The sequence below is a fragment of the Zalophus californianus genome, chromosome 12 (genome assembly GCF_009762305.2).
Source record: "Zalophus californianus isolate mZalCal1 chromosome 12, mZalCal1.pri.v2, whole genome shotgun sequence".
Lineage (NCBI taxonomy): Eukaryota > Metazoa > Chordata > Mammalia > Carnivora > Otariidae > Zalophus > Zalophus californianus.
This window is the reverse complement of record NC_045606.1, coordinates 16,790,713-16,806,254: the sequence shown is the minus strand read 5'-3', so window position 1 is coordinate 16,806,254 and position 15,542 is coordinate 16,790,713. Positions and strand designations below refer to the sequence as shown.

The following is a 15,542-nucleotide window of genomic DNA, read 5'->3' as shown; positions in this document are numbered from 1 at the left end:
TCAAATTTTAGTTTATAGTATTATTCACTAAAAGAAACCAGGATGCCTAGCAGTTAATCCTATTTCTTCTAACAGGAAGCATCAGAATGGGCCTAGAACATTTCATCACCTTCAGAGAACAAAGATACTTTCAAAAATGGCAATGGCTCACTGAAAAAACAAAGCCAATTTGAAAGGATTCCAAATGATCAAACTGATAGCTTGAGCATCAGTAGGAGTACAGTAACTGAAACCAACTGGAAGATGGGGCACCTGGATGGCTCAGTAGGTCAAGCATCCAACTCTCGATTTCGGCTCAGGTCATGATCTCAGGATCCTGGGATCGAGCCCCACATGGGGCTTCATGCTGGGCGGGAGTCTGCTTGAGGATTCTGTCTACCTCTCTCTGTCCCTCACCCCATTCACGTGCGTGTTCTCTCTAAAATAAAATAAATAGGGGCGCCTAAGTGGCTCAGTTGGTTAAGCATCTGCTTTCGGCTCAGGTCATGATTGCAGGGTCCTGGAAGTGAGCCCCACATCAGACTCCCTGCTCTACACGGAGCCTGCTCCTCCCTCTCCCTGCTGCTCCCCCTGCTTGTGCTCTCTCTCTCTTCCCCCTCTGTCAAATAAATAAAATCTTAAATAAATAAAATCTGTAATAAAAAAACTAAAAATAAAACATAATATTAATTGGAAGAGGTTGAGTCTATGAAAGATCCTAAGTACAAACTGATACTCAAAAGAGAAAAGAATAATCTGAAGTAGACAAAGATGGTCACAGGAAGATAAGCAGGAGAGTATAATTTTTCATTGATTTAATATGTGTTAATACAGATATATCAGTATTTCATTTGAGTGCATATTGGTTTATAAAACAAAGAAAAAAATTAAGCATAGAAAACTAAACAAGAATCATTTTGAACCAAATGACTCCAGAAAAAGTAGTATTATTCAAAACAGAAAGGCCTGATTAGTACTGGCGGTTGTACATAACAACCAGAAAAACTGGGAGTCTTGTATCAATCAGCACCAATCTCTAATGATCTAATATAATAACTAGGAGTCTACCAGTAGTCACACACAACATACAATTAAAAAGTAAGTCCAACACTACTTCAAAACGATTAACTGAATGTCCCAAAGAAAACAGATCTACACTGAACAGAAAAAGAATTAGCAACTGGCAGCCAAAAATAATATTCCACCTCATTTTGTAAATAAAATTCTACTGAAACACAGCCAACAGAGTTGAATAGTTGCAACAGAGATATGGTAGCCCAAGAACCTAAAATATTTACTACATGGCCACTTACAAAAAAGTTTGCCAATTCCTGTATAGATAAGTCCTTTAGATGAATCTATTAATTATATGTTAAGACACATTTTTTGTTTTTTTCAACAATATCTATGTAACCATGAGACAAGCAATGATACAACTGATACACAAAACTAAAAATACTTCTGAATATACCAAGTTTTAAAAATGCACAATCTAAACAAAATGCAGAGAATATCATATGATGTAACAAGTGAAACTTAATTATGAAAAGGGCCTCAGGCTAATAAACAGTCACTCAGGCTTAAATCAGACTATTAAACCAGATGCCATGCCATAACCACAAATAAATTAACTGAATAACTTTGCTGATGGGAGACAGAATTTTTTTTGTTTGGATACAGCAAGACTGTTATAACCCTGAAGGAAAAAAATAGTAATAAAGAAAAAAGAATTAAAAACTGGATCTTAAGATTAAGAAGATACATATTCCAAAAAACCAAATCGATGGTATTTGCACTTCTGTTACCAGTTGGTCTGAATGTAATCACTACAGTATGTTATATGTTTTGCAATCTGCTCTTGTAGATGTTTAAGGCATTTAAGAAACTATATCAACTGTGTTGATGACTACAGCTTTGTAATATAGCTTGAAATTTGGAATCGTGATGCCTCCAAGTTTTTCTTCTTCAGAATGGCTTTGGCTATTTGGGGTCTTTTGTGGTTCCATACAAATTTTAGAATTGTTTGTTCTAGCTCTGTGAAAAATCCTGGTGGTATTTTGATAGAGATTGCATTAAATGTGTAGATTGCTTTGGGTAATAAAGACATTGTAACAATGTTCGTTCTTCCAATCCATAAGCATGGAATGCTTTTCCATTTCTTTGTGTCCTCTTCAATTTCTTTCATAACACAAAAACAGACATATAGATCAATGGAACAGAATAGAGAATCCAGAAGTGGACCCACAACTATATGGTCAGCTAATCTTCGATAAAGCAGGAAAGAATACCCAATGGAAAAAAGACAGTCTCTTCAACAAATGGTGTTGGGAAAACTGGACAGCAACATGCAGAAGAATGAAACTGGACCACTTTCTTACACCATACACAAAAATAAATTCAAAATGGATGAAAGACCTTAATGTGAGATAGGAAACCATCAAAATCCTAGAGGAAAACACTGGCAGAAACCTCTTTGACCTCAGCCATAGCAACTTCTTACTAGACACGTCACCAGAGGCAAGGGAAATAGAAGCAAAAATGAACTATTGGGACTTCATCAAGATAAAAAGCTTCTGCACAGCAAAGAAACAAGCAACAAAACTAAAAGGCGGTCTACGGAATGGGAGAAGATATTTGCAAACAACATATCAGATAAAGAGTATCCAAAATCTACAAAGAACTTACCAAACTTAATACCCGAAAAACACATAACCGAGTTAAGACCTGGGCAGAAGACATGAATAGACACTTTTCCAAAAAAGACGTTGATGGCTAACAGACACATGAAAAGATGCTCAACTTCACTCATCATCAGGGAAATATAAATCAAAACCATGATGAGATACTATCTCACACCTGTCAGGATGGCTAAAATTAACAACACAAGAAACAATAGGTGTTGGCAAGGATGCGGAGAAAAGGGAACTGTTTTGCACTGTTGGTGGGAATGCAAACTGGTACAGCCACTCTGAGGAACAGTATGGAGGCTCCTCAAAATGTTAAAAATAGAACTATCCTACGATCCAGCAATTGCACTACTAGGTATTTAACCAAAGGATACAAAAATACAGATTCAAAGAGATACATGCACCCCGATATTTATAGCAGCATTATCAACAACAGCCAAACTATGGAGAGAACCCAAATGTCCATTGACTGATGAATGCATAAAGAAGATGTGGTGTATATATAATGGAATATTATTCAGCCATCAAAAAGAATGAAATCTTGCCATTTGCAATGACATGGATGGACCTAGAGTGTATTATGCTAAGTAAAATAAGTCAGTCAGAGAAAGACAAATCTGTATGATCTCACTCAAATGTAGAATTTAAGAAAGGAAATGGATGAACATATGGGAAGGGGGAAAAGAAAAAAAGGAGAGGGAAACAAGCCATAAGAGACTCTTAACAAAAGAGAACAAATAGAGGAATGATGGAAGGAGGTGGGTGGGGCATGGGCTAGATCAGTGATGAGTATTAAGGAGGGCACTAAGCATGATCACTGGGTGTTTTATGTAAGTGATGAATCACTGAATTCTAGTACAGAAACCAATATTGCACTGTACATTAACTAAAATTTAAATTAAAAAATAATTTTAAAAAAGAAAAATCTATCAAATTTATGGTTTAGTTTAAATGTTTAAAAGAATTTGGTTACGTAAGTTTGTAACCAGTTTTTAAATGTCTGGGGCAATAGAATTTCTTGAGTTTCTAAGTTTTGAATTATTACTTGCATAAACAGTCTATTAACATCTAAAGAGGTAATGATTACTTAATGTTAATGAGTTACTATTTAATAAATCTAAAAGAAACTAGAAATTTCTAAAATATAAGTGATGAGGAACCTGGCTGGCTCAGTCAGCACAGCATGCGACTCTTGATCTCAGGGTTCTAAGTTCGAGCCCCTACATGGGGAGTAGAGATTACTTTAAAAAAATAAAGTATAGGTGATGTGTATTCTCCATTCAAGAAAGTGCCCCAAATATTAAAAATTCTATCAAAAGTAGTCACATTGAAGTCAAAATATAAGTGCAATGTGTAATATAGACCTGTGTTATAGACCAAACCAACACTCTCCAACACACAGAAGCCTAACTCATTAAACACTTCTTTTCCGTTAGGTCCTTAATAGATTTTGTGCTTGTATCTAACATTAAAGGTCTTTTAGCAACTGAAAAGTCACAGTACTATAAGAAAATACATAAAAAGAATCAAAAGATGGTACTGTTAATTCTAAAGATGGCAAATATGATAAAAATGAATATAAAAACATTTTTTTCTGGACAGAGCTCTAACTTACCTACAAAAGTTAAAGATATAGTTTCAGACCAAAAAAAATAACTATAATTTATATATAGCTTAATAAAAAACTTGAATAAGATTTAGACAGAAAGAAGCAATTTGGGAAAGACAAAAAAATGTACAGGTACAGACCAAATTTGGAGAGTTAGAGGGAGCAGGAAGTTCAGAAAATTTAGTTGTACAATTAGGTGAATTATAGTTCAATAAAGCTATTAAAAAAATAACAGGTCTGACGTATGGTACTGAGAAAGTTGGAAAATCGGTGGAGATATAAAAAAGAAACTGCATCATAAGGGTTTAGGATTTCAGAGGCGAATTGTATGGTCATGGGAGTAGATGGCTCAGGTAGACTTCAGATGAAGATCATAACTGGAGTTACTAGAGTCAAAGAAGAGTGAGGACAGAATGATGGATGGATTACTATGGGTACTAAAGCCAGAAACTATGATGTAAAGACTCACTCTAAAGATGACTGAGCCAGGTCTGTCTTTAGTGAAGGATGCTGACAGATACATGTAATAAGTAAGAAGGACAAGGGGAAACGGCTTGAGTTAATCCTTTTAATGCACACTTTCATTGCCATTCTCTGGATATGCCCTGCAAACCTCCACCTCGTGCCTCTGTCATATTCTTCCTTCTGTCTATAATTCCCTACTTTCATCTTAGCCTACCCAAATCCTACCTATTCTTTAAAATCTTTATCAATTGCATTCATCCTTAAAGATTTATTTCAAAGCTGTCCACAGCCTACTTCTTTAAGCCTATCTCCTTTCTTAAGCATTGAACACTTCATAAAGCAATCCAATTGCATATAATTTCTCTGTCCTGTGAATACTTACTGTTGATTTATTTTGGCATTTATGTAATCAGTATTTTATTAGGTCATTTTGTATAGTTATATTTCCTTTAACCATGACGTAAACTTTTGAAAACAAGTACCATCTCACCCTCTTTGTATTTCTGCCATAACCAACATAGTATCTCTCACAGGAGACGTTCCAATGGCTTACTAAGAAAATCAGAGCTGCTTAGTTATCAATCCCTCATTGTCTTATCTACATTCTTTATCTTCAAACAATATCGGCATTAAGTTATTCTATGCCTACTAACAATATGAAGAGAAAACTTAATTTAAAAAACCTACAGGGCGCCTGGGTGGCTCAGTAGGTTAAGCATCTGCCTTTGGCTTGGGTCATGATTACAGGGTCCTGGGATCAAGTCCCGCATCAGGGTCCCTGCTCAGCAGGGAGTCGGCTTCTCCCTCTCCCTCTGCCACTCCCTCCCCACCACTGCTTGTGCTCTCTCTCTCTCAAATAAATAAAATCTTTAAAAAAAATAAATAAAAACTTTCATTATTTCCTTTATGGAGTCAATTTTCAAAAACCAATTCTATATAAAATAGCAATGAACAGTAGAAAAGTAGAATTTTTTTAAAAATACCATTTAGTACAGTAACAAAACAATATTTAAAGATAAATTTAACAAAACCAAAATCAAAATATGGCTAAAATTAAAGAAGACCTACATACATGTAGAGATAACATATTCGTGAGTTAGAAGATTCAATATTGTTAAGATGTCAATTCTTCCCAAACTCACCTATGGATGCAGCACATTTATAGTCAAAATCCTAACCAGCTTTTCCAGATGTCCATCGACAAATGAATGGATAAAGAAGATGTGGTGTGTGTGTGTGTGTGTGTGTGTGTGTGTGTGTGTGTGTGTGTAATGGAATATTACTCAGCCATCAAAAAAATGAAATCTTGCCATTTGCAACAACATAGGTGGAACTAGAGAGTATTATGTTAAGCGAAATAAGTCAATCAGAGAAAGACAATTATCAAATGATTTCACTCATACGTGGAATTTAAGAAACAAAACAAGAGCATAGGGGAAGGGAGGGAAAAATAAAACAAGACAAAATCAGAGAGGGAGACAAACCATAAGAGACTCTTAATCATAGGAAACAAACTGAGGGTTGCTGGAGGGGGTGGAAGGATGGGGTAACTGGGTGATGGACATTAAGGAGGGCACATGATGTAATGAGCACTGGGTGTTATATAAGACTGATGAATCACTGAACTCTACCTCTGAAACTAATAATATACTATATGTTACTATTTGAATTTAAATTTAAAAAAATAAAAAATAAAAAATAAATTTTAAAAAGAAAGTTCATCAAGATGAGTATCAGCCAGAGCTATGAGATTAGCCTTGAACAAAACTGACTTTATTCTAAGAAGAAATTGAATTATCCTGCTTTTCATTGTAATATGGGTCTGCAATTCTAAAACTACCTTTTTGTACTCTAGGAGACAAAAATATCGCCAATATTCTCAATAAAGAGAATAATGGGAAAAAAATAAAAATTACAACACCTCCTACACTACAAAAAATAGAAAATATTGTGTAAGAAGAAATTTCCAGTATATTAAAAACACAAATGATACTAGAAAAAAAATCCTAACCAGCTTTTTAGAAATTAGGAAACTGATTCTAAAATTCATAAGTAATTACAAAGGTACTAAAATAGTATCCTTTTTCAGCCAAAGATCATTTGGCTGAAAGAAGACCTACTAAAAAGCTACAGTAATCAAGATAGTGTACTATTAATATAAAGGCAAAAGACTAGATCAACTGAAGAGAGTAAAGAGTCCAGAAACAATCACACATATTTAGCCAATTAAATATTATGAAGGCAACAAAAAAATTCAACAAGGAAAGAAAAGTTGTTTTCAAGAAATGGTGCTAGCAATCCACAAAGAAAATTTGATAATTTGGACTTCATCAAAATTTACAATTTTTCTATTTCAAAAGACACCACTTAAAAATGAAAAGTCAGGGGCGCCTGGGTGGCTCAATCCTTAAGCATCTGCCTTTGGCTCAGGTCATGATCCCAGGGTCCTGGGATTGAGCCCTGCATCGGGCTCCCTGCTCCTCAGGAAGCCTGCTTCTTCCTCTCCCACTCCCCCTGCTTGTGTTCCCTCTCTCGCTGTGTCTCTGTCAAATAAATAAATAAAATCTTAAAAAAAAAAAAAAAAAAGTCAAGCAATAGACTGGGAGAAAGATTTACAAATCATTTACTGGGAGAAAACATTTACAAATTATATATTGTAGCATAATATATTAAAAAAACTCCTAACTGGGTATTTATCCAAAAAAAACAAAAACACTAATTCAAAAAGATATATGCACCCCATGTTCACTGGAGCATAATCTGCAATAGCCAGGATATGGAAGCAACCCTAAGTGTCCACTGATAGATGAATAAAGAAGACATGGTGTATACATACATACATACACACACACACACACACACACACACACACACACACACACACACACACACACACACACACACACACACACACACACACACACACACACACACACACACACACACCACGAATATTATGCAGCCATAAAAAGGAATGAGATCATGACATTTGCAACAATTTGGATAGACCCAGAGGGTATTATGCTAAGTGAAATAAGTCCAACAGAGAAAGACAAATATCATTATGATTTCAATTATGTGTGGAATCTAAAAAACAGAACAAACATAAAAATCAGAAACAGACCCATAAATACAGAGAACACACCGATGGTCAGCAGACAGGAGAGGGGTGAGTAAAGGGGAGTGGGAGGTACAGCCTTCCAGTTATGGAATGACTAAGTCACAGGGATGAAAGGTACAGCATAGAGAATACAGTCAGTGGTACTGTAATAGTGTTATATAGTGACAGATGGTAGCTACACTTGTGGTGAGCACAGCATAATGTACAGAGTTGTTGAATCACTATGTTGTATACCTGAAACTAATGTAACATTGTGTGTCAATTATTCTTCAATAAAAAAAAACAGAATAAGATAACCCAATTTTAAAACGCCTAAAAGATATGAATAGACTGAGTTAAGAAGATATACTAATGACTAATAAGCACATGAAACGATGCTCAATATCATTAGCCGTTTACGAAACATAAGCTAAAATCCTGATGAGATACCACTGTACACCCACTAGAAGGCCCATAATCAAAAAAGAGAACACAAGTGTTGGTAAGGATGTGTGGACAATGGAACCCTCCTACATTGCTGATGGGAATATAAAATAGTATAGGGACTTTGGAAAATATGGCAGTTCCTTAAAAAATTAAACAAACTTACTATACAACCCAGCAATTCCATTTTTAGAAATTACCTAAGAGAAATGAAAGCACAGGTCCATGCAAATACATGTAAGCAAATGTTCATAGCAGCATTAGTCATAAAAGCCAAAACTAGAAACAATCCAAATATCCATCAACTGGTGAATGGATGAACAAAATGTGTTACAACCATAAAATAGAACAGAATTCATTAATTTAAAAAAAAAAAGAACTCCTAAAGACATTCTGCAACGTGGATGTACCTCAAAGGCATTATGCAAAGTGAACAAAGCCAGACACAAAAGACTATATCTTGTACAATTCTATTTATATGAAATGACCAGAAAAAGCAAATCAATAGAGAAAATAGATTAGCAACTGCCTAGAACTGGGAGTGAGAATAGGTACGTCATGACGTCTGGAATAGACTGAAGGTTAAAATCTTGCCTTTTGCAACATGGATGGAGCTAGAGAGGATAATGTTAAGCAAAATAAGGCAGTCAGAGAAAGACAAATACCATATGCTCTCACTCATGTGAAATCTAAGAAACAAAACAGATGAACAAAGGGGGTGGGAGAGAGAAAGACAAACCAAGAAACAGACTCTAAACTATAGAGAACAAACTGATGGTTACCAGAGGGGAGGGAGATGGGGGAAGGGGGAAATAGCTGATGGAGATTAAAGAGTACACTTAACATGATGAAGGAAAAAAAAAAATGAAATAATTAAAAAAAAAAATTCATGGGTTGAAATCCTAACCCCCAATGTGATGATATGAGGAAGTGGGGACTTTGGGTGGTGATTAGGTCATGAAAGTGAACAACTCATGAATGGGATTAGTGCCCTTATAAAAGAGACCTGAGAAATCTCTCCTGCCCTGTCTGCCATTTGAGGATACAACAAGAAAATGACTATCTAATCATGATGAGCACTGAGTAATATACAGAATTGTTGAATCACTATGTTGTACACCTGAAACTAATGGAACACTATATGTTAAGTATACTGGAATTAAAAACTTAATTTAAAAAATAAAAAAAGAAAAGACAATGATTATCTGCAACCCAAAAGAGGGCCCTCACTAGGACATGACCAGGTTGGCACCCTAATTCAGCCTTCCAGCCTCCAGAACTGTGAGAAAAAAATTTCTCTTTATAAGCCACCCAATATGAGATCCTCTTTTATAGCAGCCCAAATGAAATAAGACAATGGCCAACAGACCTGAGGGATCTTTCTGTGGTGATGGAGATGTTCTCAAACTGGACTATGGTATGACTGGCACACTCTATAAATTAGCAAAGACATTAAAGTAGTTATTTTAATAATATTCTGTATGTCCAAAAGGTTAAGTAGATAACGGAAAGTAAGAAAAGACCCAAATCGAATTTCTACAGATGAAACAAAAATGTCTTAAATGAAAAATACACTGAATAAGATTAGGGGCAGATTAAACAGTACAGAAAAAAATGAGAAGTGAACTTGAAAACAAAGCAATAAAAATTATCCAAAACAGAACACACAGGGAAAAGAGGACTGTGGAAAAAAAATGAACAGAGAATCCAGTGATCTGTGAGACATCCTTAAGATGCCTGGTACATGTGTAATTGCAGTCCCAGAAGCAAAGGGGAGGAACAGAAAAAATATTTGGAAAAAATAAAGGTCATAAAATCACTAATCTAATCAAAAACTGAATTTCCCTAATTCACTGCACAAGCACTCCTATTAGAACAAGTTATAAGTTTGGGTTCCTTACATTCGGTCACAGCATAAATGTTAGGTTTCTTCCTGTTCTCTATTGAACAAATAATTTTGAATCTTAATAAGTTAGTAAATTATTATACACTGTAATAATAAGAATGAAAATAATTCACTTGAATGGTTCAGATTTGTATTCTTTTAAACTGTGTATCTTGGGGTGCCTGGGTGGCTCAGTCGGTTAAGCATCCAACTCTTGATTTCGGCCCAGGTCATAACCTGAGGATTGTGAGATCAAGCTCCCCCCATCCGGCTGGGCTCCGTGCTGGGTGTGGAATCTGCTTAAGATTCTCTCTCTCCTGGGGCGACTGGGTGGCTCAGTCGGTTAAGCGTCTGCCTTCAGCTCAGGTCATGATCCCAGGGCCCTGGGATCAAGCCCCATGTCTGGCTCCCTGCTCAGTGGAGAGCCTGCTTCTCCCTCTCCCTCTGCCTGCCCCTCTGCCTACTTGTGCTATCTCTCTGTCAAATAAATAAATAAAATCTTAAAAAAAAAAAAAAAGATTCTCTCTCTCCCTCTCTCCCTTCCTCTCAAAACAAAACAAAACAAAAAAAACAAGAAAACCCCTGCATATCTTATTTTAAAGCTCCTTAGTATTTTTCCCCTTTCATCTCATATCCCCTTATTTCCTCAGAATTCATTCTCTTGATTTTGTCCACTTATAAGAACAAAATAAATAATAAAGTATAAAGAAATGAAAAGTGAGAACCTACCTGAAGTCTTGTGAGTTGTGCAGTCCTGGCTACTATTTTATTGTATGGTTCCACGATTTTTGCTTTCATCCTAAAGGAAAAGAAAGAGGAGTGACAGTAAAATCATCTTCAAAATATCAATAGTTAAATTTCTTTCCATTCCACTTATTTACAAAATGAACAAAAGTACCTATCAACAGCTCCCTGTAAAGCTCCAATTCTTGTCTGCATCATCTGAAGAACACCTAGGAAAACATAATAGTTTCCATTACTTTACAAATTTACAAGGATTCCAATTGGGGGAAAAATTGTATTAAAAGAAAAAATCATACATGTACACGTATCCATATATAGAAAAATTTCAATTTTTTCTGCCACCATCATAACTTAACCAGTATCTTTTACCTGCACTATTTTTAAAGCCTCTAAGTAGTCTCCCCCTCCAATTCTTGTTCCACTAAACAAGTCTGACAAATGGAGAGTGACTGAATAAGGAGCATAGGGTTTTCCAGTTTGGGTGATGAAAAAGTTCTGGAACTACATAGGAATAGTTGCACAACACTGTAAATGTAAGTAATGGTACTAAATTATAGTATGTATGAAATTATGTATAGTATGTATGAAATTATAGTTCATGTGTATTGTACTATAGTCACAAAAGAAGAAGCCTGAGTACTCTTTAAAGGTGCACATTGTAGCACAATATTCCCTGCTAAAACCCTTCCACAGTCTCCCCTTTGCTTCCATGTCAAAACTGAAGTCCACAGCTTGGTCTTCAAGGCCCTGCACCATCTGGAAATGGTGTACTTTCTCTCCAACACTCAACTGCACCCCCAAGTTCCTACTAGATAAACCCCCATTATTCATCAAGCCTTGGCTTAACAGAAACAATTACTAAAAGATCCCCCAACTGATTTAGATTTTCTTGTTATCTTCTTCTACAGCATACATTTCCTTCATGGCACTAATCACATTAGGTAATTACATATCCGCTTGTGTATCTGTTTAATTTTTTACTCTCTCACTAAACTGTAAATTCCTGGAGGTTAGGGAAAGTGTATTTTTCGTTCACTATTGTATGACCTGAGCTTAACTCAGGCTACTTCCAATGGCAATATTTGTTAAATTAATTATATGCTACGTAAGTAATACACATGGAGAGCAAGGACAGTATCGTCTTTACTCTCTACATACACAACATGATGGTTAACTTCTTACAAAACTGTAAAAATATTTTCAGGAAGATGGATTTTAAATTTTACTACTTTATATACCTGAAAATAAGCTTTTCAATATTACAGTTTTAATTATTTTGAACTCCACTCTTTAAACTCAGTTTTTACATTTAACTGGCATAGTTGTAGTTTTAAAACATAACATTCTAAATAAACTTAGGTATAGAATTCTGTCATATATTAGATGAAGTAATAGTAGAATAAACATTATCAGATACAATTATGCCTTTAGTATGGCTCAGTCCAACAGAATCCTCTTGGGACCAGAGAATTCCCATTTTTCTGCTGGTTTTATGGTTCCCTGACCTTAAAGCTCCAGGAATGAACTGCCCTGACTTATCATCATGACCCTACATCTTATTCTCCCCACAACCCACTCTCAAATAGACTTTCATATACACTCCACCAAAATAGATCTCATCAAGGTCACCAGAAATCCCCCAAGGTGCCAAATTCCATTGTCAGTTCTATCTTGCTCAATTCTCTGAAATTCACAACACAGTTAAACCACTCCCTCCCTAAGACATTTTCCCCCACTCTGGGCTTCCAAGTTAAGACACTCCCTGGGGTTCTTCCTATTGTATTAGTGGCTCCTCCTCTGCTAGAGTCCTACATGCTGGAGTACTCCAAGATTTTATCCTCGGTTTCACTTTTCCATCTACAATGTCTCTTAGGGATTTCACCCAATTCCAGTGTTTTAAACACTATCTGTTCAATAAAATACCAATTTTATACTCCACAAATATGTACATATATCTACATAGATTTTCTTTGTCTGCCTACCTATGTACACACACACACACCCACACACACACCTCTAATTTAAGACACCCAAGGTAAGTTCTGTCCCACCCCTGCCCCATCAAAATTATAATTCTCTCCATTCTAACCTATCTCAGTTACCCATACCATCATCTATCCCATTTTTCAGGTTAAAAACTTAGGAATCACACTTGGTGACATTTTTCCCTCAGCTCTTTCATCTCCCATCAACAAACCCTATCAGCTCTGCCCCCATTTTATCCCACCCACTTTCCTCTCTCACATCTACCACTGCACCATCAATTCTACTCTTCTAGTATCTTCTAAATTGGTACCCCTGATTCTACTTACTTTCCTATACAGCCATCAGAGAAAACTTTTTAGAGCATTAGTCTTATACTTCATACCCCTAATAAAAACCCTCCAATGGTTTACCACTGTATTTAGAATGAAAAAAATCAAAATTCTTTCCCAAGAACCTCATCTACAATTCTCTCCCTCATTCATTAAATTCCTCTCATACTGGTCTTTTTTCTGTCCCTCATACATCCCAAGGTAATTCCTACCTTCCCATTTATTGGTCTCTCAGTTTACAACACTCTTCTCCCACTTTTCATGTGGTGGCTGTTTCTCATCATTCAGTTCTCAGCTCAAATGTCATCTTCTCAAAAAGGCCTTCCCTGACCATCCTAGCTAGCTAGTAAGGGACTCCCCTTCCTCCACCCAATAATCCATTTTATTTTCTTTGTGGGATTTAAAAATATCTGAAGTTTCCCATTTGTGTATTTTCTTTGTCTGCTTCCCTGCATTAGAACATAATTTCCATAAGAAAAGTGACTCTAGGGGCGCCTGAGCGGCTCTGTCGTTAAGCGTCTGCCTTCTGCTCAGGTCATGATCCCACCCTGGGATCGAGCCCCTGCATCAGGCTCCCTGCTCAGCAGGAAGCCTGCTTCTCCCTCTCCCACTCCCCCTGCTTGTGTTCCTGCTCTCGCTATCTCTCTGTCAAATAAATAAATAAAATCTTAAAAAAAAAAGTGACTCTATTGTTCATAGGTGCCTGGTACCAAACAAGGTCTCAGATACTGTTTAACTGAACAAATGAATGAAGGAATGAGGATATCTCTTTTCAATGAAATAGGGTTAATTAAATATACCTCTAAATCCCATAAGAAAAGGGACTCTGTTATAGCTGTCTGGAACCTAGCAAATTCTTAACTAATATTTAAATGAATAAATGACTAGGGGGCAACTTTTAATAAAATAGGTTCAATAAACGTACTACCAAACTACTTACGTAGCAAAAAAAAAAAAATTCAATATTTGGGGGGGAAAAAGCAGATGAAGTAGAAGGTGGGATAATATTTGTTTTCAAATACAGATCACACTTATTTTTCAGCATCTCAAATTTCTAGTAAGTGCTCAGAAATACACATCATGCCAAAATGAATGCTAATTCATGCTTTGACCTTTTATGTTCAAATAATCCAGAGAAGATGCTTAGATTATCACAAAAACTCAGAGAAGGCAGTCTTTGTACCTCATATACTCATCCAATGGATAGTCATTCTAACTCAGTCTAACCATATATTTTAAATGTTATAATCACTCAAAAGTATTTTGGGGAAAAACAAGCACATTATAGACCTAAATGCATATAAGAAAAACACAATCAAAACTATTTCTGTTGTGATGATTCATCTACTCCTAAATACACTCAGAATCAATGTACTACTAGCCATTTTTATGGGTTTTACAAATGAAAAAATCACTTGTTTTTAAAAAAAAATCACCATTAAAACAAGATATTTACTTGCTTCCAGAAACACACAAAATATTATGAGATTAAAAATAATTAATTTCCAATAGGAAGTGGTCAGTACTCAGTTTTCCCAAGAACATAGTCTGATATCCACCCTAAATATTCAAATAACAAACTATTATTCCCTGAAATACTAAGTTCTTCATCAGGATGTCTGAGAAACAGTATACATGCTGAGAATAAGTTAATACCTTTGAGTGCATAAGAAATACTGGGGGAAGCATTAAAGCATATTGCATCCTAGAAAGCAATATCCTTCCTCAAGAATTTGATCAACACAGGGAATACCACTTAGTTTTATTTTAATGTGTAAGGATTAATAACAGTAATCACAACACAAGTGATAATGTAAAACATATGAACATTCCATATTTATAAGACATAGTTTAATCAAGAGAATGAAAAATTCATGGATTTAGCCAATCAAAAATATAAGACATAAAAATAAAAATCCAATGTATTATTCTTTTTTTTTTTTTTTTTTTAGGATTTTATTTGGGGAGAGAGAGGGAGCGCTCAGGCACATGCACGCAAATGAGAGGAGAGGGAGAACAAGAATCTCAAGCAGACTCTGCACTGAGCACGGAGCCCGACTAGGGGCTCCATCTCACAATCCTGAGATCATGACCTGAGCTGAATCAACAGTCAGATGCTGAACCAACTGAGCCTCCCAGGCACCCCCAATGTATTATTATTCTATTATACTTTCATCGAAAAAAGTTTCAAAAGCCAAAAATAAGGAAAGTATTCAAGCCGACTTCCACTATTACTCAGGTGGTACTGATGTTTTTATTAATTAACAATTTTCTGTTAATTTTATAGAGGCACTAAATATGTGCCAGGAATTGT

At 35.7% G+C, this 15,542-nt stretch overlaps 1 protein-coding gene across 2 annotated transcripts in view; it reads right to left on the bottom strand.

Moving 5' to 3' along the window:
- Window positions 1-15,542, bottom strand: part of COG5 (component of oligomeric golgi complex 5) — a 310,225-nt gene that overhangs the window by 279,529 nt on the left and 15,154 nt on the right. For both annotated transcript variants that reach the window (XM_027573001.2, XM_027573000.1), the window contains exons 4-5: window positions 11,068-11,122; window positions 10,899-10,968 (exon numbers count right to left, since the gene is read on the bottom strand). In XM_027573001.2, the coding sequence (XP_027428802.1) occupies window positions 10,899-10,968; window positions 11,068-11,122 (125 nt within the window). The remainder of the gene's footprint in view (window positions 1-10,898; window positions 10,969-11,067; window positions 11,123-15,542) is intronic.